The sequence below is a fragment of the Bubalus kerabau genome, chromosome 1, assembly GCF_029407905.1.
Source record: "Bubalus kerabau isolate K-KA32 ecotype Philippines breed swamp buffalo chromosome 1, PCC_UOA_SB_1v2, whole genome shotgun sequence".
Taxonomy (NCBI): Eukaryota; Metazoa; Chordata; class Mammalia; order Artiodactyla; family Bovidae; genus Bubalus; species Bubalus kerabau.
The window spans coordinates 137530499-137554558 of NC_073624.1; the positions used below are offsets into that span (position 1 = coordinate 137530499).

The 24060-nt window shown below is 40.0% G+C and overlaps 1 protein-coding gene across 9 annotated transcripts in view; it reads left to right on the forward strand.

Moving 5' to 3' along the window:
• Nucleotides 1–23777, forward strand: part of BICC1 (BicC family RNA binding protein 1) — a 352390-nt gene extending 328613 nt beyond the window's left edge. For 7 of the 9 annotated variants that reach the window (XM_055589551.1, XM_055589552.1, XM_055589553.1 and 4 more), the window contains 4 exons: nucleotides 5229–5385; nucleotides 12794–12954; nucleotides 15551–15650; nucleotides 21135–23777. In XM_055589551.1, coding sequence (XP_055445526.1) covers nucleotides 5229–5385; nucleotides 12794–12954; nucleotides 15551–15650; nucleotides 21135–21265 — 549 coding nt within the window. In that variant the 3' untranslated portion in view covers nucleotides 21266–23777. Of the gene's footprint in view, nucleotides 1–5228; nucleotides 5386–12793; nucleotides 12955–15550; nucleotides 15651–18426; nucleotides 18505–21134 lie in introns of those variants that run through there. The other 2 variants (XM_055589535.1, XM_055589540.1) reach the window with 2 other exon arrangements.
• The last annotated feature ends 283 nt before the right edge of the window (nucleotides 23778–24060 follow it).

Sequence of the window (24060 nt, forward strand, 5' to 3'; positions counted from 1 at the left end):
CAAAGGGGATCCCATAGATGTAGGAAAAGGTAACTGTGAGATCTAGTAATTCTGCAAATATTTATCAATAAGCATTTCCTGTGTTTTAGATGCAGTTCTGGGCATTAGGTACAATGCTTGAATACAGATTCTTGCTTTCACGGATAGAGCTTTCTTTTGGTGGGTAGAGAGAAATATATAAAAAGTTAACCAGAAGGCATTAAGTAAAAGTTCTTGATAGATATGAAACAGAGGCTATTTTATATTGGGTAGTTTTAGCTGGCTTTAATGAGCAAATGACATTTAAGCTAAGACCTACATGGCAAGAAAGAGCCAACCTTGTGAATATCTAGGGAAATAGTACTAGGCCAGGGAAACAGCTGGCATTATCATTGGAGTCAGAGCAAACTGGTAAGTTCATGGAGCAGAAGGTGGATAGGGTGGTGGAGCACTGAAGATAAGGTTGGAGAGACAGAGACTTGATTATGGAGCATTTCAGCCCATGGTAAAGTACTGGCAAGGGATTATTATAGGACTGTGTGCTGAGAGAGGCATGGTTTTGTTCTATATTTTTGTCACAGAAATAAATAATTTCCCTTCAAAATATTAAAACAACAACAACAACAACAAAAAACACAACTTACAACCTTGTTGCTTCATGGAAAATGGATTATTGGGGTGGGAGGCAAGAAAGAATCAACATGTCCATTGAAGAGGCTATTAATGACAGTGGTGGAGATTGGTAAAGTAGGTGGATTTGGGTACGTTTTGACACGACATTGGTGAACGGAGAAATTGGATGTAGTGAGAGGACGGACGAGTGTGGCTCTTAGAAGTCTGGCTTGAGCAACTGGGTGAATGGTCATCACTTACTGAGATGTAGGGATTCTGGGAGAGGAGTGGATTTGAATGTAGCTGGTGGGGATGGTCATGAACAATATGGTTTCAAACACTCTTAATTAAAATGTCTGTGAGACAATAAAATGGAGGTGTCAGATTGGCAACTCCATGATGCTAAAATTTCAGTAGAGAATTCAAACCCAGAGGTAACAATTTAAGTCATGGCTTGTTGCGGTTCTTTAATGGACCAGAACCTGGTGGTCTGGAGTCGACGATAAGAAAGTAAAGGAGAGAAAGAGGCTGATACTCCTTGGTTTACTCAGAAAGCCAGTAAAGCCCCTGGCACGGGGCTTGCTCTGTGAACAGAGGCCTCAGGCGCCTTCTCGACGGGGTGAAGGCGCAAAGTGCCTTCTCGAGAGGATCTTAGAAGCCCGGGCATGAAAGTGAACTCAGAGGGCCTCTGTGCTCCAAAGAAATAGCCTGAGAGAAAGAAAGAGAAAGAAAGACATGGGGACCAGAGCATGATGGAGCAAAGGTGTTTTAATCAACATGGTGTGGGCATATATACTGTAGTTATTATCAGCAAAGATAAAGATTAAAATTCCAGACTTACAAAACATGGGCGACCCATATTAAAGAGAGAGAGAGAGTTGTAAATAATCACTTTTACCCTGTGGTTCACAGGAAGGAAGAGGGTACTTATCACCGTATGGAAAAACTAACGAAGGAAATGCCTGGATCCCTCAGCCCCGGGGGAGGCTTGCCTCTCCTCTTAATTCCTGAATATTCAGGAATTAATAAGGAACAGAGGATTCCTGACAGATCCAAAACAGCACACAGGAAGCCTCCTGTTAAATGCTTCCCGACAATGGCTGTTGTTAAGCTTTGAGAAAGGTTGTGATTACTGATTACTTAAGGAGAAAGTGTAGAGAGAGATGATGAGGAATGTGAAGACCAAACCTGATATTTGGAATAGAAAAGAGAGGAAGCTCCTACAGTAGGATGCATAGGGCAGATGGGAAGTCTTGAGAGTGGTGTTTGAGTGGTATCATCATGCCCTGAAGAAAGAAGTGTTGTGGCCGGGCACTGTCAGCTGTGGGTGTGTTGCCGTGGGACTGAATTGAGTTCAGTGACCTGAATAGTAAAGGATTCTCTTGGAATTACCCAGTAAACATAAAACTTGGATTATCAGAAAACGTTGACCTTAATACTATAGATATATAGTACAGAGTATGGTACCTGTAATATAGTGATTAAATAAATGAATAAAGAATGAATAAATACAGGTTAGGTGTAAACTTTGAGATCTTTTAAATTACTATTTTTATTTTGATTTGGGACAGTTCATTTTGATTTCCAGGCACTTGTCATTTGTTGGACAGATCATGTACTTATTTGGGTGAGATAACACAGGACAATGCCAGATTCCTCTCCACCCTTCCATTCTGTGAGCCCGATTCCTCTCAAAGCACTGGGTGTAGCTGCACCACTTCCCTGCTCGTCCTAGTGAGATACTAGGCAGAGAATCTGTACTGTGCCAGATGGAGGACTTGCCTTGTGGTTCCCCAGAACAGGAATCTTAGCACCTACTCCTCCAAATCTTATAGGAGTGACTCTTTTTACTGGGGCCTCTCAGAACTCCACCAGATGTCCATTTCATTATAGGGGACTGGAGTACAAAAGTAGGAAGTCAAGAGATACCTGGAGTAATAGGAAAATTTGGCCTTGGGGTACAAAATGAAGCAGGTCAAAGGCTAACAGAGTTTTGCCAAGAGAATGCAATGGTCATAGAAAACACCCTCTTCCAACACCAGAGAAGACTCTACATGTGGAGATCACCATATGGTCAATACCAAAGTCAGATTGATTATATTCTTTGCAGCCAAAGATGGAGAGGCTCTATACAGTCAGCAAAATCAAGACTGAGAGCTGAATGTGGCTCAGATCATGAACTCCTTATTGCCAAATTCAGATTTAAGTTGAAGAAAGTAGGGAAAACCATTTGCCTATTCAGGTGTAACCTAAATCAAATCCCTTACCATCATACAGTGGAAGTGACAAATAGATTCAAGGGATTAGATCTGATAGAGTGCCTGATGAACTATGGACAGAGGTTTGTGACATTGTACAGGAGGCAGTGATCAAGAAAAATAAATGTAAAAGGCAAAATGGTTGTCTGAGGAGGCCTTACAAATAGCTGAGAAAAGAAGAGAAGCAAAAAGCAAAGGAGAAAAGGAAAGATATACTCACCTGAATGCAGAGTTCCAAAGAATAGCAAGGAGAGATAAGAAAGCCTTCCTCAGTGATCAATGCAGAGAAATAGAGGAAAACAATAGAATGGGAAAGACTAGAGATCTCTTCAAGAAAATCAGAGATACCAAGGGAACACTTCATGCAGAGATGGGCACAATAAAGGCCAGAAATGGTATGAATCTTACAGAAGCAGAAAATACTAAGAGGTGGCAAGAATACACATAGAGCTGTACAAAAAAGATCTTCATGACCCAGATAATGACGATGGTTTGAAAACCCACCTAGAGCCAGACAAAGGCAAGTGGGCCTTAGGAAGCAAAACTATAAACAAAGCTAGTGGAGGTGATGGAATTCCAGTTGAGCTATTTCAAATCCTAAAAGATGATGCTGTAAAATTGCTGTACTCAATATGCCAGCAAATTTGGAAAACTCAGCAGTGGCCACAGGACTGGAAAAGGTCAGTTTTCATTCCAATCCCAAAGAAAGGCAATGCCAAAGAATGCTCAAACTACTGCACAGTTGCACTCATCTCACATGCTAGTAAAGTAATGCTCAGAATTTTCCAAGCCAGGCTTCAATAGTATGTGAACCATGAACTTCCAGTTGTTCAAGCTGGATTTAGGGAAGAGGGGAAGCAGAGATCAAATTGCCAACATCCATTGGATCATCGAAAAAGCAAGAGAGTTCCAGAAAAACATCTACTTCTGCTTTATTGATTACGCTAAAGCCTTTGCTTGTGTGGATCACAACAAATTGGAAAATTCTTCAAGAGATGGGAATACCAGACCACCTGACCTGCCTCCTTAGAAATCTATATGCAAGTCAAGAAGCAACAGTTAGATCTGGACATGGGACAACAGATTGGTTCCAAATAGGGAAAGGAGTACGTCAAGGCTGTATACTGTCACCCTGCTTATTTAACTTCTAGGCAGAGTACATCATGCAAAATGCCAGGCTGGATGAAGTACAAGCTGGAGTCAAGATTTCTGGGAGAAATATTAGTAACCTCAGATATACAGATGACACCACCCTTATGGCAGAAAGGGAAGAAGATCTAAAGAGCTTCTTGATGAAAGTGAAAGAGAAGAATGAAAAAGTTGGCTTAAAATGCAACATTCAGAAAACTAAGATCATGGCATCCGATCCCATCACTTTATGGCAAATAGATGGGGCAACAATGGAAATAGTGAACGACTTTATTTTTTTGGGCTCCAAAATCACTGCTGATGGTGAATGCAGCCATGAAATTAAAAGACACTTGCTCCTTGTAAGAAAAGCCTATGACAAACCTAGACAGCATATTAAAAAGGAGAGGTAATTAGTTTGTCGACAAAGGTCTGTCTAGTCAAAGCTATGGTTTTTCCTGTAGTCATGTATGGATGTGAGAGTTGGACCATAAAGAAAGCTGAGCACCAAAGAATTGATGCCTTTGAACTGTGGTGTTGGAGAAGACTCTTGAGAATCCCTTGGACTGCAAGGAGATCAAACCACTCAATCCTAAAGGAAATCAGCCCTGAATGTCATTGGAAGGACTGATGCTGAAGCTGAAACTCCAGTACTTTGGCCACCTGATGCAAAGAACTGACTCATTTGAAAAGACCCTGATGCTGGGAAAGATTGAAGGCAGGAGGAGAAGGGGACGACAGAGGACGAGCGGTTGGATGGCATCACTGACTTGATAGACATGAGTTTGAGCAAGCTTCAGGTGTCGGTGATAGACAGGGAAGCCTGGTGTGCTACAGTCCATGGGGTCGCAAAGAGTCGGATGTGACTGAGTGACTGAAATGAACTCAGAACTCCTCTGCTCACCCTCTTATCAACACCTTCATAGTGAAGGAAGAACACTTCACCATGTGTATATGACCAAATGTCCTTGCTATTCTTGCCTGGAAAATCCCATGAACATAGGAGCCTGGTGGGCTACAGTCCATGGAATCACGGAGAGTAGGACATGACTGAGTGACTAACACTTTTGTTAGCTGGAAGAAAAGACTATAAACAGGTCCCACACCCTGTTCTTGAGAATATGCATTTCTGGGTAACTGCCATGGCCAGCAACTGACATAGATGATAGGAGTCTAATGTGGGTTCTTTCTTCCTCCCACTCTGGGAAACTCACCTTATTAAGCATTTTCCCTGTGTGGCTTTGTTTACAGGGTTCATCAATGTCCCTCTCGAGGTCCAACAGTCGTGAGCACCTGGGAAGTGGAAGCGAATCTGACAACTGGAGAGACCGAAATGGAATAGGTCCTGCAAGTCATAGTGAATTTGCAGCTTCCATTGGCAGCCCCAAGCGTAAACAGAACAAATCAAGTAAGCTTTGACTTTTCGTCATGGTTTTAGATGTAATCTGCTTTTAATTTACTTGGTTTAGTGTGATGTTCAAGTATAAACTCTGGACTTCATGCCTTTAAGAGTTTTGCATTACTCACATGTCACCTCCTCTGAGCAGCCTTCCCTGTTTTTCCCAGGGAAGCAGGCCGTTGGTTCTCCGCTTTCACTGCATCGCGTATACGCTTGCACTCTCGCATTTGTCTTAGTGAAGTGCAGTTATTTGCATAACTGTCTCTTTGTGTAGAACTTGAGATCCACAAGCCAGGGACTCTATTCATTCAGTAAACTTTATTGCCCATGCACCAAACATTCTTTAAGGCTGTGCCTTCTTTCTTTAAGTTGAAATATAGTTAGCATATAATATTATGTTTCAGGTATACAATGTAAGTGAGTTTACATTTGCAGGCATTATGAAATCATCACCATGATAAGTCTAGTAACTCCCATACAGTTATTACAATATTACTGACCATACTCCTTATGCTGGATGTTATATTCCTGTTGCTTTTTTATTTTATAACTGGAGGTTTGTACCTCTTAATCCCCTTCATCTGTCTCACCTCCCCAACTCCCTCTGGCAACCACTCATTTGTTCTCTGTGTCTTTGAGTCTGTTTTCACTTTGTTTTGTTTTTTTTTTTAGCTTCCACATATAAGTGAGATTATACAGTACTTGTCTTTCTGTTTTTGACTTACTTCACTTAGCAGTATACCTTCTGGATCCGTCCATGTCGTTGCCCATGGCAGGACTTTGTTTTATGACTAATACATTATTGTATATATGCCTTTTATCCATTCATCTGTTGATGGACACTTAGGTTGCTTTTGTATCTTGACTATTGTAAATAATGCTGTAGTCAGCATAGGGGTGCACGTATCCTTTTGAGTGAGTGTTTTTGTTTTCTTTGGGCAAATACCCAGAAGTGACATTGCTGGGTATGGCAGTTCTAGTTTTGATTTTTTAAGGAACCTCCATATTGTTTTCCATAGTGTCTGCACGAGTTTACAATCCCAGTTACAGGAGGCTACGCCTTATTTCTTAATTTGTTATTTCTTCCCAAACGTCTAACAGTGTCTGACACTGGGAGGTGCTTGGTAAATGTAGAATGAATATACAAATGAGTTATGCACACGTAAACATCAAGATGATGAGGAAAGGGCAGGAATGTAAAGGAATCGAGCAGCATGTGATCAAATTAATTCTGTCTTAGACAACAGCAGAAAGTCTGCCCAGTGACCTGTAGCTACCAAAGGTGAAGAGAAGATTTTTCACGTTGACAAGATGTAAGCTACATGAAAAGTTTGAAGCATAGGCTTTGAACAGATATGATTAAGGCTCAGCATGAGTCACGTGGTTGTGTCTGTAACAGCACCCACATGTCTGTATAAATAGGTCAGCAGACAAGAACTGATGGAGTGATCACAAGATATGCCCCTAATGTCTTTTTTCAGGATTTCGAGTCCTGAAACACGTATCTTAGACTGTTTGAAGAATACTTGGAGAAAGGTGATCTGAACGAGCATAGTAAACAGTAACAGCTACTTGTTACCACCAATCAAGTGGGCCATGTTGTCAGAGCCTCAGATTTGGAAAAACAGGCCATGGTGTCAGCCAACTCCAGATTAGAAAGCAGGGTCTGTCCTTTTCTTACCACGTGTACTGTCAGTAGCGTCTGAAGTCTTCCTGTTCGTCCTGGGCTAGGTCACCCACCACTGACAGGAGGATGGAGCTGAGAGGCAGGCTGGTGCCAGAGGTATAGCCAGGGTAGAAATTATCTCCGTTTTTTCTTCCAGCATAAATTAGCTCTGTGCCTCTCTTCTGTCCTTATCCCCTTTCCTTTCACTTAACACTAGATAATTAAAATTGGCTCTGCAAGTTAGCTGCATTGAAATTAAGAATTAGGGTTAAGATAGGGGATTCATTAATTTAAAAAGATTGATTAAAGAAGCACTGTTCTTTGGCCTTTGTCAGATGTTTTAAGAGCCTGGGGTAACTATTGTAAGTAGTTAAGATAAAACCAAATTTTTTTTTCAAAAGCTGTGTACCATAATAAATATTTATCACTAAGAGTATTTTAAAATATTTTTAAACTTTTACTGATGTATTGCTTAACTCAGCATCTGTAAAGTATTATCATTTAAACACAAACAACAAAGCATGTCATCAGTGTAAGAAAGGATGTAAATGTCTTTTTGTTGTTCAGTCCCTAGGTTGTGTCCAACTCTCTGCAACCCCATGGCCTCCTGCATGCCAGGCTCCTCTGCCCTCCACTATCTCCCAGAGTTTGCTCAGATTCATGTCCATTGAGTCAGTGATGCCTTCTAACCATCTTACCCTCTGCCGCCCCCTTCTCCTTTTGCCTTCAGTCTTTCCCAGCATCAGGGTCTTTTCCAGTAACTTGGTTCTTTGTATCAGGTGGCCAAAGTATTGACACTTCAGCTTCAGCATCAGTCCTTCCAATGACTATTCAGGGTTGATTTCCTTTAGGATTTGACTGGCTTGATCTCCTTGCTGTCCAAGGGACACTCAAGTCTTCTCTAGCACCACCATTTGAAAGCATTAATTCTTGGGCATTCAGCATTCTTTATGGTCCATTTGTACATGACTGCTGGAAAAACCAAGCTTGGCCTGTATGGACCTTTGTTGGCAAGATGATGTCTCTGCTTTTTAATGTGCTGCCTAGGTTTATCATAGCTTTCCTTCCAAAGAGCAAGCGTCTTTTAATTTTATAGCTGCCAGTCACTGTCTGAAGTTATTTTGAAGCCCAAGAAAATAAAATCTGTCACTACTTCCATTTTTTTCTCATTTATTTGCCATGAAGTGATGGGACTGGATGCCATGATCTTAGCTTTTTTAATGTTAAGTTTCAAGCTAGCATTTTCACTCTCCTCTTTCACTCTCATCAAGAGATTCCTTAGTTCCCCTTCACTTTCTGCTATTGGGGTGGTTTTATTATCTGCATATCTGAGGTTGTTGATATTTCTCCCAGCAATCTTGATTCCAGGTTGTGAGTCATCCAGCCTGGCATGATGCACTTTAAATAGAAGTTAAATAAGCAGAGTGACAGCAGACAGCTTTGTCATACTCCTTTCTCAGTTTTGAATCAGTCAGTTCCATTGTTGTTTCTTGACCTACATACAGCTTTCTCAGGAAACAGGTAAGGTGGTCTAGTATTCCTGTCTCTCTAAGAATTTTCCAGTTTGTTATGATCCACACAGGTTAATGGATTTAGTGCAGTCAATGAAGCAGAAGTACTTGTTTTTCTGGAACTCCCTTGCTTTCTCTGTGATCCAGTGAATGTAGGCATTTGATCTCTGGCTCCTGTGCCTTTTCTAAATCCAGCTTGCACATCTGCAAGTTTTTAGTTCATATACTCCTGATGCCTAGCTTGAACGGTTTTGAGTGTTACCTTGCCTGCATGCAAAATGAGCAAGACTCTTGAGAGTCCCTTGGACTGCAAGGAAATCCAACCAGTCCATTCTGAAGGAGATCAGCCCTGGGATTTCTTTGGAGGGAATGATGCTGAAGCTGAAACTCCAGTACTTTGGCCATCTCATGCGAAGAGTTGACTCATTGGAAAAGACTCATGCTGGGAGGGATTGGGGCCAGGAGGAGAAGGGGACGGCAGAGGATGAGATGGCTGGATGGCCTCACTGACTCGATGGACATGAGTCTGAGTGAACTCCAGGAGTTGGTGATGGACAGGGAGGCCTGGCGTGCTGCGATTCATGGGGTCTCGAAGAGTCGGACACAACTGAGCGACTGAACTGAACTGAACTGAACTGTGCAGTAGTTGGAGCATTCTTTGGCATTGACCTTATGTGGGATTGGAATGAAAACTGACCTTTTCCAGTCCTGTGGCCACTGCTGAGTTTTCCAGTTTGCTGACATAATGAGTGCAGCACGTTCACAGCATCATCTGGTTTAGGATTTTACATAGCTCAGTTAGAATTCTGTCTTAGTTTTGTTTGAGTAATGCTTCCTATGGCCCACTTGATTTCACACTCTAGGATGTCTGGCTCTAGGTGAGTGACCACACCATAGTGGTTATCCCACTTTTTTGTATAGTCATCCCACCTTTTCTTTATAGTTTTTTTGTGCTTTCTTGCCACCTCTTCTTAATTTCTTCTGCTTCTATCAGGTCCTCATCATTTCTGTCTTTTATCATGCCCATCCATGCATGAAATATTCCTGTGATGTCTCCAATTTTTTTGAAGAGATCTCTAGACTTTCCCACTCTTATTTTTCCCTCTACCTCTTTGCATTGTTCCTTTAAGAAGGCCTTCTTGTCTCTCCTTGCTATTCTCTGAAACTGTGCATTCAATTGGGTATATTTTTCCCTTTATCCTTTGCCCTTTGCTTCTCTTCTTTGCTCAGCTATTTTTAAAGCCTACTCAGACAACCACCTTGCCTTTTTCCTTTTTTTTCCTTTGGGATGATTTTGGTCACTGCCTCCTATACGATGTTATGAACCTCCATCCATAGTTCTTTAGGTGCTCAGTCTACCAGATATAATCCCTTGAATCTGCTTGTAACCTCCACTGTATAATCATAAGGGATTTGATTTAGGTCATACCTGAATGTCTTAGTCATTTTCCCTACTTTCTTCAGTTGAAGCCTGAATTTTGCAATAAGGAGCTCATGATCTGAGCCACAGTCAGATCCAAGTCTTGTTTATGCTGACTGTATAGAGCTTCTCCATATTTGCCTGCAAAGAACATAGTCAGTCTGATTTCAGTGTTGACCATCTGGTGATGTCCATGTGTAGAGTTGTCTCTTGGGTTGTTGGAAATTGGTATTTGCTATGACTAGTGCGTTCTCTTAACAGAACTGTTAGCCCTTGCCCTGCTTCATTTTGTATACCAAGGCCAAACTTGCTGTTGTTCCGGGTATCTCTTGCATTCTAGTCCCCTGTGATGAAAAGGACATTTATTTTTGCTGTTATTTCTGGAAGATCTTGTAGATCTTTGTAGAACTGGTCAACTTCAGCTTCTTCGGCATCTGTGGTTGGGCATAGGCTTGGATTACTGTGATGTTGAATAGTTTGCCTTGGAAACAAACTGAGCTCATTCTGTCATTTTTGAGATTGCACCCAAGTACTGTGTTTCCAGCTCTTCTGTTGACTATGACAGCCACTCCCTTTCTTCTAAGGGTTCTTGCCCAGAGTAGGAGATATAATGTTCATCTGAATTAAATTTACCCATTCCCATCCATTTTAGTTCCCTGCTTTCTAAGATGTCATTTTTGTACTAAGTCTTTAAAATATGGTGTGTTATTTCACATTTACAGAAACATTTTAAGTTTCCATTAGCAGATTTCAGGTGCTCAGTCGCCACAAGTTGCCAGTGACCACTGTACTGATGAAGAAAGCTTTAGGTAATCTTCTCGACCCCCTTTTCAAAGTCACGGATATATAGGTTTTCTCTGGGAATCCCTGTTATACCAACTGTTCCACTGTAATTCTCGTTTTTAAAAATTTTTTATTGGGGTACAGTTGCTTTACAATGTTGTGTTAGTTTCAGCTGCAGAGCACAGTGAATCAGTGATGCGTATACACATATTTCCTCTTTTGGGGAATTTCCTCCCATTTTAGGTTGCCACAGACCACTGAGTAGAGTTTGCTGAGCTGTATAGTGGACTCTCATTAATTATCTGTTTTATACACAGTATCAGTAGTGTATGTATGTCAGTCCCAATCTCCCAGTTCATCCCATCACCCTCCACTCCTTCCTCAGTGTCCATACATGTGTTCTCTACATCTGTGTCTCTATTTCTGTTTTGCAAAAAAAGATCATCTGTACCATTGTTTTAGATTCCACATATATGCATTAATATATATGATATTTGTTCTTCTGACTTACTTCACTCAAAATGATAGTCTCTAGGTCCATCAGTATCTCTATATATGATCCAATTTTGTTCCTTTTTGTGGCTGAGTAATATTCCATTGTATATATGTACCACATTTTGTTTATCCATTCCTCTGTTGATGGACATTGAGGTTCTTTTTTCCCCTTAAAGAGAGTAAATTTATCACTGGGACTGCAAGCTGTATGGCCGGCCAGCCTGCTTCTGTCCTGCCAAGTCCAGGGCTCACTCCGGTGCAGTCATCATACTCTGCTTGGTATCAGCTTTGAACCACTACCTCACTGGCCATTACTCCTCAGTCTTCTTAGTGATTCTGGGGTCTTACCTTCAATCGGTGGAGTGTTCCAGGGCTCAGGGCCTCTTCACTCTGGTCCTAGATCCTTTCCCCTACATATTCTTCCCCAAAGAGATAAAACATCTGTTTTTAAAAGAAAGAGAAACCTTACGAAGAAATTCCTTCCACTTGAGACCTATCTAGGACTTCTGAGCCAGGAGATGAAAACAACCAGAGAAAATGATGAGTGGCCAAACGGAACATTCTTAGATTTGGTGAATGCATTGATCCTAGAGGAGATTAGATGGATCTTATTAGCTCGGTGAGTGTCCTCTGCCCTCATCTCTCTGGGAATCCTTCCCAAAGCGGCATCTTTGGTAGAATTCCCAAAGGGAGGAGAGTTAATTGTTGATTAGAGGGGTAGGAATGGCTGCACAGCTCTGCTAGATTCTCCAAAGCTGCTTTTGCACGGTGTGTGGGTATCTGGTCAAGTACTTGGTATGGCTCACTAGTCTGTCACCCAACTGTGCATGCCATTGGGTCTGAGAACCACAGACAATATGGAGAAATCTTTACCCACCAGATCAGAAGGAGAATCCAGGCAAAGCTTGACATGGCTGTCTTAGAATTTCCCCTAAGAGATGGATATGTTTCTGTTGTAAGTTAAACGCAGGAACTCCAGCATCATTCTTTTCATTTCACATGTTCCTCTTCATTTTGGAGCACTCTATTTCAGGAACTCACTGCCCAGTTATGTCGGAGGGAAATGGGATTTATATGTGGTAATATCACAGAATTTCTTTGACCACAGGAAAGCACAAGTGTGGATACAGAGGCCCAGCCTGCATGCAAGAGGAGCCTGTAACTTTCCTTACCTTTATTGTGTCCTAGGGATCTTCCTTCCAATTCCTCATTTAATTCACATCAAATCAATTATAAAGAGCAAATGTTTCTGAATGCTGAGGGAGAATATGATTAATGATTATTAACTACAGAGACATTGTTGCTGAATTGCTGTCTCCCAAGTGTACCGTTTTAAATGGCAAGAGCCTCCCTGAAAGCAATAACCAGGATTTCCTTAATGAAAAGCCAATGTTTCAGTAAAGGATTTGCTGTGTTTCTGTAGCAACTGCTCTATTCAGCCCAAAACAATGAATCTGAAATATTTGAGTGATTAAAACTTTTAATTAAACCGGGTTCTCTCTGGGCATTTCCACTTCACGCCTGTCTCTGCTCTGCCTTCAGCGGAACACTATCTCAGCAGCAGCAATTACATGGACTGCATTTCCTCGCTGACAGGAAGCAACGGCTGCAACCTGAGCAGCTCTTTCAAAGGCTCTGACCTCCCTGAGCTCTTCAGCAAACTGGGCCTGGGCAAATACACAGACGTCTTCCAGCAACAAGAGGTCAGTCAGTATTTATTTTCCCAGGTGTCTTTGTCTTGGTTGTATGTATGATGACTTCTAGAAGGAAATCCCTCATTGACCTATGACTGTGCTTTCACTGACCATTTATTCAAGTCTCATAGCTTGTTTTTGCCAAGAAAATTGTCATTTCTAGTTTATTTAGTGCAACTGGTAAACACAGGATAGCAGAAATATAGGAAATTGTGCTCGCAAAAACACACATAGCCATCCTTCACCAGTTTTAGCTAAAAGACCTAATGAGTGTTGTGATTCACATTAACTTTTGATTCATACTTTCCTGAAGGTTGGCAGCAACTCTGTATTTAAGAAGATTTTATTCTTTCATCGTTATCTTTATTTGTGGCACTTAAAAGTTAACAGCATCTGAAATAAATAACCATAGTTATTTTTGACACCATCCTAATTATACTACTGAAGATTGTTCTCATAGAATATAATGTGCTTTTTATAGATGTTAACTTATTAATCTACTGTTTGGGTTTTGTCTGAACTGAGACAGAACTAAGATGTCTTCTGAAACATCCCTACCATGGATTTTGGTCAAACTGATCAGCCATGGCCATGATGCACTGGCATAAGGAGAAGACCCCCTAAGCATGGTTCTTTCTAATCATGTTGTCATGTTATCAAGGCACCAGAAACTATTCAGAGAATAGTTCTCTAGATGTATCTATTTTCTAAATCCTGACATCATCCAAGTTTCATGCTAGTTGGCTTTACTTCATTGGAAGAGTGCATGCCAGTAATTCCCTGACATGCATTAGTCAAAGAATCTACGATTTTTATTAGGCACTTTTTGGCATAAATTTAATGTATTGTCCATAATTTAAGTTTAATTGCTGAACTTTTTTGTTCTTTTCACACTCCCCAAATGTTGTCATGTGTATTTTGGACTTTAGGACAACTATTTTGTTTCCTTTTTTCTAAATCTAGATTAGTATTCATGTAGCCAAAGATTTTCTAAGTTGAATAACACGTTCATCATCTGTGCACTAAAGAACTGCACTTATTTACTTAGTCTTGCTGGTTGGATGCAGGTGGCTAATTGAGAAGTTCATAGCTGAGGAGTTTTAACTTATTCATGCACATCAGGTTTTAGAAATAAGTAACTAGATGGTATTTGGTGATATCCTGGGTTTGTTTTTAATCTGTATTTCCTATTTGAAGATGCACAGAAATTAATTTAATATGGGTGCTTGTTATCTAGTTACTTCAAAAAGGAAGAAAACATAATGTCATACTGGCAAACTGCAACCTGCTGCCTAATTTTGTAAATAAAATTTTGTTGGAACACAGCCATACCAACTCAGTTACTTCATATTGCCCATGATTGCTTTTGAGCTAAATCAGCAGAGTTTGAGTACTTGCAACAGAGACAGTATTGGCCCGGTGAGCCTAAACTAGTTATTCTCTGGCCCTTTAAAAAGAGTTTGAGGATCCCTGTAAGTGTCTCCACTGGATAGAATTGCTAAAAAAAAAAAACCATATCTCCAGACCTGTTACAAATGATAAATGAAAGGGATTTTCAAGATCTGGATGTAACCTTCAAAATCAAAACAGAAAATTTCAAATTAATTGCTATATAATTTGAATAAAAAGTGTATTTTACTATTTTCAGGTGTGTTGAAATTTGGTACTGTTCTCTTCATATAGGATATTTTCTCATATACAGATACGACTTAACAGGAATCCCCCATTAAGTAACCATGTGAGATTTAATATATTGTAAGCAGGATAAAGATTTGCAACTTTCATAGATGATATGTCTGAATACATTATTGCTAACCATAGCTGCCGACTATTTTACCCCTTTGGTGAGCACACTGCATTATATCTAGGATCATGTTTAATGCCCCAAACAAGCCTGTGAGGTATCATCAACCCTGAGTGCCCACAACTAGTAATTGCAGAATCAGAACTTGAACCCAAGCCTCTCTGGCTTCAGAGCCCATTGCCTTTCTGCCCCTCTAGCGGTTTTCAAGGCAGGATGGGATTATTGGGGTGGTTCCCTCCACACATTTTTGCTGATGCCAGGAAGTACAATTATACTGTCTCTTGGAATACTTCATATATGCCACTCTCAGAGATGCTCAGCTGGACTGAGCCAAGGGAATCATGGGTCTGAGTTACACTGTGAATTCTGCTCTCATTTTTATGTAGAGCACACTTAGAGATACACTATATGGTATTATTCAGTCCCTTTTAATGGAGATATACTTACCTGAGTCAGAATCTAAAACTAAGAAATGTTTTCTCTCTTCTGGATGGGTATATATTCTTTATCAGGGCATGAAAAACTGTGCCATTTCTTTTTCCCTTTTTGCTTTGGCTTCCAGGATGCTAAGACCTAAGTTTGTTGCAGTAAGACTAAGTATACAAAGTCTGCTGCTAGAATCATCAGTTTCATTTGATCACCTTTATGACGTAACTGTTGTCCCTTAGGTGGTGTTTGTACCACCACCATTGTTCTTTGGAAGCAGGCAAAGCATAATAAGTATAGCAGTTAGTTGAACTTATACCAAGGAAGAACTAAGCACTTACTATATTGACCATAGATTTACTTGTTCACCCACAGATCGATCTTCAGACATTCCTCACTCTCACAGATCAGGATCTGAAGGAGCTGGGAATCACGACTTTTGGTGCCAGAAGGAAAATGCTGCTTGCGATCTCAGGTGAATATAACTGTTCTTCTTTATATCTTAAACCTGGAGACTCTCTGCCATGGTCTCAGCCAGTGGGGCTGGTTCTTCTTCCTACCTGGCAGCTTTGTGGTTGTGGTTTCAGAGTGTTTTTCCACTAACAGTGTAACAGATGCTCAGGGTACCCCCACTCCTTCACCAAGGCACTGCCTGAAAGCCTGCCTTGACAAGTGTCATCCCTGAAAACAGATCTCTTCTGAGAGATCTAACCAGAATTTCCCTTTGCAGAACATGGGGATGGAGGAGCAGTTTGAATCTCTGTGTTGCAGTTGTGTTAAGTGCTGATCATTGGGTTCATGAGTAATTATTCTGGATTGGCTGTCATGCTTTAAATACACGCGTCCTTGTAGAGCAGCTGAGATCATTGCAGCAGAGAGAAAGAAAATGTTCTTTGGTACAGCTGGAACCTGGCAGTATTTCTTGTCTTAATGCTTTTTAACTTTCCCCAAAGCTTTAACAGGATTTGTGAGACACATAAGAGGGTAGTATCCTGAAAGTAGTCACAGAATGAAGGAAAATCTGAAGGTCTGTCTCCCAGACCACTGCCTTTGTTCATCTTTTGCGTGTTCTGTGTATAAGAAAATGCTATGTGTGTTTACTAGGTACCTCCCATGTGAAAGGAATGGCCAAGAGTCATATGAGTGTAAGCCAAGAGTCATAACAGTGTACCTCAAAAAGGTGTTTAGAGAAATATGAGGAAGGAATTTGGGAGGCAACAAAATAAGGTTATGGAAGATTTTCTGATTAAGTTCATGAATGCCAATTTTATATGTGTGCCAGTCTCTCAAAAAGAGACAGCAAGGGCAGAAGCCAAATGTTAGGTGTGATGAGAAAATTATGTTGCTTTTTCAAAACACCAAATTTGCAGGCTATGCCTTTGAGGCCAGCAGTGGCATCCAGCTGGTGAAAGTTCTTTATAAACAACATTCGCTAATCAAATCATCAAATGAAATTAAAAGCCTCAGTGCTTTTCCATTTTATTTTAGCAGCAGATTGCTTTTCCATTGGATTATAGAAGCAGATCAACCCCACCGACCTCCCCACAGGAAATCTTATATACGGACCTAATATCCGAAGCAGATACAAGCAGAGTAGTCTTGAGATGGGGTAGAAACTGAGCTACTGAGCAGCCTGGCAGGCCTCTCCATGGATAGAGCTCTGTACATAACAGTTTGAGAAGTCTTGTTGCCCGCTCTGTACCGAAGCAGCTGCTCTGATGGAGCTCCTTAGGGCGGCCACTGTTTTTCTTGTTCACTTGTGAAATTAGCTTGGTTATAGTGGAAGGAACACTGTTCACATAAGGAGAGCCGAGATTTGCCTTTCCAAGTCATACACCCTTGGGTGAGTTTCCAGATCTCTTTTGATTTTGGTTTCTTAATCATGAAGATAGACTGGAGTATATGATCATGTCAGGTCACCTTCCAGTTCTAAGATCTGTCCTTCCGTATGGTATATCATCAGACACAGTGAAGATAACCTACAATTTTAACAATATGTATCATTAGTAGGGTACTCCCCTTTGTTTGTTTTTTTTTTTAACTATCTGTGGCAGTAGAATAGTTTTCAACTTGTTTACCCGAAAGCTAAGTTTCAGAAGGCTACTTCTGGACCCAAATTAACTTCATATATTTTTTATATTTCTTTTATTTGAGAATGAAATTAATATACTATATTAACTCAATCACCATGTCTATACTGTGGGGCCGCACATTTATACCACAGAAGTGTATGTTTCAGAACTCTGTACTTTTTCACTAGAAGTCTGTGGAATGTCTGTGACTGTATAATGAAAATTAAGTCGTTCCTTTGTGCAGCAACCCAATTCCAAACTGTAAAGCTTCCAGCAACAAGCAGATGTCTCTAAATGTTTTCCTAGATTCCAGGCAGATCATCAGTACTTGTACTCTGGAATACATTGGTGGTGATTCTAGGTCGGTTTTGGTGCGGGCGGTGGGGGGGACTAGGGTGCAAAACATGAGGGGTTTTCAGTTCTCATTTAAGAAAAATGATTTCTCGAGTCATCGTCTTCAGTGTGGTTCTATTGAGGTTATATCCTGCTTCTACAGACTGCCTCTCTCAGTGGGGTTCACAGGTCCTCTTGCTTTTAAAGGGAATTAGAAACTTTGAATAAGATGCTTTATGAATGCTCTGTACAGCAGGAAGTGTTTGATTATTATAAGGGTGATTTTGGTGAGTGCATTTGTTTGAACCTGGTAAATCATTTTCTCTGCAAGGAGTAAGTTTTTGAGAAACCCTTCATTGAAAAGCTTCTTTTTCCAATTCAGTTCCTCTGATAACAAAGACATTCATTTAAAGTCTCAGGACACTTCACTTCCAGATAGACGCAGGGTAGCAGGGAGGCCTTAGCATCTGTCTTGTGGTTACATAGGTTGGCTAGATACAGAGTTTGCTCAAATTACTTTTTAAAATTTTTGTAGATTTTTAACTTATAATTGAGTTGTTCTTTCAGTACCAAGTTTTGGTTTGCTTTTAATCTTGGGCCAGAAGACACATATTTTAATATTACAGGAGGAGATGAGATTCCTCTCCTCTAGAGATGGGTCAGAGAAAACAATTTTTTCCCCCCAAATACATGATTTTTGGAAGATTCATGGATTTCTCTCTGAGTATGGTAGTGATTGGTTAACTAAACATACAGGGCCTAAGCGACAGGAAGTGTAGTATCCTGTTGACAGGCTTTCCACCACAGCCTCAGGTAGATCTAACATTTCCCGACCTATTCTTTTAGTTTGTGACTCTGTTCAGATCCGCAACAAGATCCTGAGAGCTGCCAGGATTGTGTGAACCTTGGAATTTCAAAGAAAAAGGTTGGTATTTTCTCAAACTATCCCTTAGGCTTACTGAAAAAAATCAGAAAAGGGAGCTTGCTTTTTAATTTAAAAAACAAAAACTAAAGTCTCTTCAGTAGGGCTTTGATCCTTGATAATCTCTCTTAAAAGATTTCTCTCTCTGCTTCACACTTGGAATATCTCTATGTATGTACTCTTAGAAATTACATCTTTAGGGAATGGCTGAAATTCTTCATGATCATTTATTCTCTCAAAAATCTAGTTGATGTGACTTTTCAGAATGAAGTTTTCAATGTCTATTAAAAATTTTTGTCTTCAATGGCCCAATTATTCTCCATGAGCATCTGAAAACAGTGTTTGATCTAACTCCTTTCTTTTCCTTCTCTGTAGTGGGGGAATGAATGTCCTCCTGACTCATGGGTTCTTGCCCCCAAAGAAAATGGAGGCCAAAGAAAGTCTCCTGTCTGAAGGTGATAAAACTTTTCCAGGCTGTGTTTAAGGGGAATCATTTATTTTTAACTCTCCTATAAGTTTGCCTTTAAATATATTCAATTCTGTCTTGAATTGTGAATTTTATATATTGTTTTTAAAATGAGATCCATGTAATAGGAATGTTATTGCTACTGTGTTTCTGTAGGAACTTGAGACAGTAGCCATCTGTATGCATGCCTGCATGTGTCTATTGCTTGTAATATTTTCCTTGCTTCTTTATTTTCTAAGCTTTGTTTTTCTATTTAGAAAGTAATTTTGGTATAGATATAAATTATGCAGGAAAGCTGTGTTAGCTGGCATACCTGGAACTACCAGTTTCTCAACCTTGTACTTGGTACCTCAGGTGGTCTCCCCGTGCATGGGTCACAGCAGCTGGCGGCATAGTCCTTTGCATCAGGCAGGCAGGCTTTCAGCTCTGTCACCAACAGCCACGTGGGCAAGTTACTTTGTAAAACACAACTTTCTTACCTGTAAAATTGAGGATAGTAATACTATCTGCCCCTCAAGGAGGAGTTAAATAGCACACAATGAATGTAGGCTGTAATAAATTACTGTTGTTTCTCTTCTCCCCTAAGACCTAAACGTGCACAGGAACAGCGTGTCTCTGCTCATGCATCACCCCTATGAGACAGTCACATTTTGGAAAGCAGTGGGGTGAAATGTTAAGGGTTCTGGTCCCTCTTCAAGAACTTGGGAGACAAGAGTGTGTCTGGCCATATGGCTGTCCCTGGCCACCTCTGACCCCCTGCCACCTGCTTGAGTCTGTTCTCATCCCCAGCATTCCTGTAGCAAGCCGTAGCTTTCTGTAACCTCAGAATTTAGAATGGGGTTGTGTGCGTGTATATGGTTGAAGAAATTCTGTGTACTGTGCACATTATTAAAGGTACTGAATCAGGTGCTTCACCACCCTCCTAGAGAAAGACAACAGCTTTAAGCATATGAACTGTTTAATCCGTATATTTGAAATAGAATAAATCTGAAGATACATTTGACCCTTGAACCACACGAGAGTTAATCCTCATGTGACTTATAGTCACCTTCGTATCCACAGTTTCTTTGCAGCTTCCACCCGGCCTGTAATACTGTAGTATTTACTGTTGAAAAATACCCATCTATAAGTAGACCCACTCTCTTCAAATCTGCGGTATTCAAGGGTCAGCTGTATTTGCATTTGGTGGCTATCAGAAACACTGCTTTCTAGTCTGACAATTCTGTTTACTTGTATGTATTCATTAGTAATAATTATGTCAGTTGACTTGAGGATTTGTGAATGTGTGTATGGAGGGGAGGACAGGGCACGGTGTAGTCATAAACAAGGTAGGCTGTTTCAATTTTTCACTATTCTGATTAATAATTTTTAGTTGGGAAAAGACAAACTAAACAGCACTCGGGTTCAAAACTAAATTATTTAAAACTAAATTCCAGGATCTTACTAGTTTTTCCCTGAAAATCTGGATTCACGTATTGGTTGTTTTCAATTGTATTGATTTCCTTAACTGTTGCTGTTTTTACTAAGTTGATTTTTTATTCAAAGAAACCTCTCACTGATATATTTCTTCATATAACTCTTTCTGACTCGAGGAGTGTAGGCATCGTGAGTCAGCGGAGCCACTGGGCTGTGGCTTAACACGTCACTGCTTTTTCAGTAGTCTCGTGTTTAGGTATGAGGTCCTCTTTTCATGTCTGACTTAAATAATTTAATGATCACTCTGTTTGACATGGATGAGTCTAATGAGCTGTAATAATGTTCTATGTCACTGGTAATACATCCTGTCATGTACCTTTCACCAACTTTGATGGTCCCCCTCCCTTTACCTCTGAAAGGACATTTAGGGTAGGTCAAACTATTTTGTATATTTGGGCCTGAAAGGATTCTGAGAATGACATATTCCCCAGAGAGTTTCTAAACCACAATAAAATAATTTGCTGTCCTTGCTTCTCTCAGCTACACATGCTACCTTTCATATCAGACTTTTGATTTTGAGCATTTCAAAAATGTCTTGATGGTCAACTTAAAGGTTTTCCTTTTGCTACCTACCGGACTCCCCCCACCCCAAATCTACTACATCACCATTTTCTGAGCTCTTCTGCCAAGTCCTGAAGATTATAGAACTTCTCCCTTGGGTTCCTAATAAGTCTCTGTTTCTCTCTCCAGAACTAAATAAAAACCGAAGAAAGCTCTTTGAACCGCCAAATACACGCAGCTCTTTCCTGGAAGGCGGAGCGAGTGGGAGGCTACCCCGTCAGTATCACTCGGACATTGCTAGCGTCAGTGGCCGCTGGTAGCAGTACCCTCCAGGCATATGCCCTCCAACTGTCAAGTTGGATGCAGAAGATCTGTGAACGGCCTTCACTGCACACCGTCCTCAGCATTCTGGGTGTCTGGTATCAGGACCAAAGCATCTTACTCACGCCTGAACTTTGTGCCAAGAAGGAAGAAAAGAGAGATGTTCTTATGTCATCATACCAAATGCCACATTCGGATTACTTTTTTTCCCTAATGGCAACTGGACAGAATTTGCAATATGGGGGTAGGGCTTTATTTCCTCTTTTTATTTACCTATATAACATATGCACTGATTTTTTACTTAACATGAAGGATGAGTTGACATCTGGGATGCCAGAAAACACAGAAGTTATTTTGTTTGCTTGTTTTAGTATTTGGGGATTTTTTTTTTTTTTAATAATCAAAGTGGAATTTTCTGGTACTGCTTTAAAATAATTATTGAGGTCTTTCAGCACTTTACACTTTCTAATTTCTTGTCCTGTGGAAATTCTCTCTCTCTCATTTTTATGTCACCTGATGTATTGGTACAAATCAGATTTAGTCACATTTTTCTGACTGCGTTAAACTTTTATTTGAAATAGTACTGGATTATTAGTTTTTGTGCAGAGTATTCTGTGACTTTGGGAAACCTAAGTGACTCCACTTGGTTATGGACCAGTTCTGTTCATTTATGTCAACATCCTAGAAATACTTTATAATGAACCAAGTTCACTGGAACAGGTGCGAGCAAAGAAAGACCAAATGGACTTTGCAATATTAACCCTTTGCAGTCATCATATTTAGCTGCTGCCTTTATTGCTAAAGTGATTTTAATGGTTGTCTGAAGGCAAAGGGCTATTTTTAGTATACTGCCACTAAAGGACACTTATTTATATCAAACTTTTATTTTTTAGATATTATAAGCATACAGTACATAACTGATTAAATTGATATCGACTAGAGATTTATGGTAGAGAATGGACGGCATTCAATAACTGGAGCCCTAGATTGTCACTTTATTTAAAAAAGACAAATAATCATCTGACAAGACAGCACTGTTGCCATGAGGAGGAAAAATACATTACTGTCCTTATGTACACATTAGCTGTGCTCCATATGGTCACAGGACTTTCCTAAAACCATATCAGTCTGCTTGAAGTAAACTTGGGTTTCTTGAGACTGGAAAGGTTTTATTTAAGTCTCTATCTAGGGTGACAGTTTATAAAGATAGCAGAGTTCTGAAGGAGGAAAAATAAGAAGACTATTCTGTAAGCGGCTAAACTCATTGTAACAATCTTGATACTGTGAAAGTCCAAGAAATCAGGCAACGTTGTTTTCTAGGTCTTTTCAGACATCTTTTTGTGGATTTATGAAGGGTTTTCAATCCATGAAGACAATCACTAAGTGCCTCTCTTTCTTCAAAGCAATATTATTTCCAAGTGTACAAATTTGTTGGAAAACTTTCCCATTAGGAATGTGCTGACTTCCCTGTACTGTAATGCCTTATTTATGTTCAGTATTCAAGACTTCTTCTGCATGGACATAAACCACTGCCGAGTGCTCTCCCAGAAGGCGTTAGAGTCATACACACAACTGGGGACTTTCGTACAAATGTGGGGTAAGAAATACTTGGCTAATCATTAAAGTAAGAACAAAAACCAAGAGAGAAATATTGCACACAGAAAAATTTTCACTTAAAAAGTACTGGTTACCTTGAAGGCATAGGTAATGGGCCTGTCATAAAGTTATCAATTATAATAGCACTAAGGGGATGTCCATTTCTAAAAGGAACCATATCTACTTATGGATGTAGAACTAAATTGTTCCCTTTGCAAACAGAACGGAATCATCCTGCACACAGGGAACATGGATGCAGGTCAGCACATAGAGCTCCCTGACCTATACGGCTATATGAACATATCATGCCACACATTCAGCATAGAATAAGAATTCCAGATTTGTTTCCTGTGCAAAAATACAGTGCTCTAAATTTTATCATTTCTTTAATAAGATCTTGGCCCCTGTAAAACAGTCATTTGGAGTCTTTTCCCAACTGTCCACCACGCATTTGCAACAGGAGGAAGATGGAATGAATTTGCAGTATTGAGTGGATATAGGTTTTATGACCAGTGCTTTGATATTATGCCAAAGGGAAAACTCTCCCAATTAAACCTGGATTAAATAGAGTGGCTAAAAAAAATAAAAACACTGGAAATTACTTTTCTCACTTTCTCGATGCAATGAAGGGAATATGACACTACAGTGTACCGTGTTGTCAGTGTTATATGATGCACAAAATATTTGGATTATTTGAATAAATGTTTTTAATCAATCTGTGCCTTAATAGTGACCGGTTATCTGTAAATATAGAACAGATACAGATTGTATTTTTGTGTGGGTTTTTGTCCTTTTAGTGATTTTTTTTAAATGAGAGATGGAATTAAACATTGAAAATGGGAATTTTTCTAAACTAATCAGTTATATGAAAAATAAATTTATATAACCCCTTTGTATTGCCCTTGCTACATGAAATGTGTCTTTGTTTTCTAACTCTTCTATTCTCAGCAGAATTAAAAGACATTTCTGCAAGTCGAATTAAATATCCACTGTCCATACTCTTGTTTTGCATTGACAGTCCTCATTTTCAGCAAAAAACTAAGGCACTTTATTTTAGCCAGAGAATCCAGCACCAGTAATCATCAATCATTGTTTCTGTGCCCACCAATAGGTACATATATAAAGAGTAAGATGATGAAACGGGTTTTATTCTTGTTCATTCTTCTTTTTTAAAAATACAGACTTAAGTGTATGATCG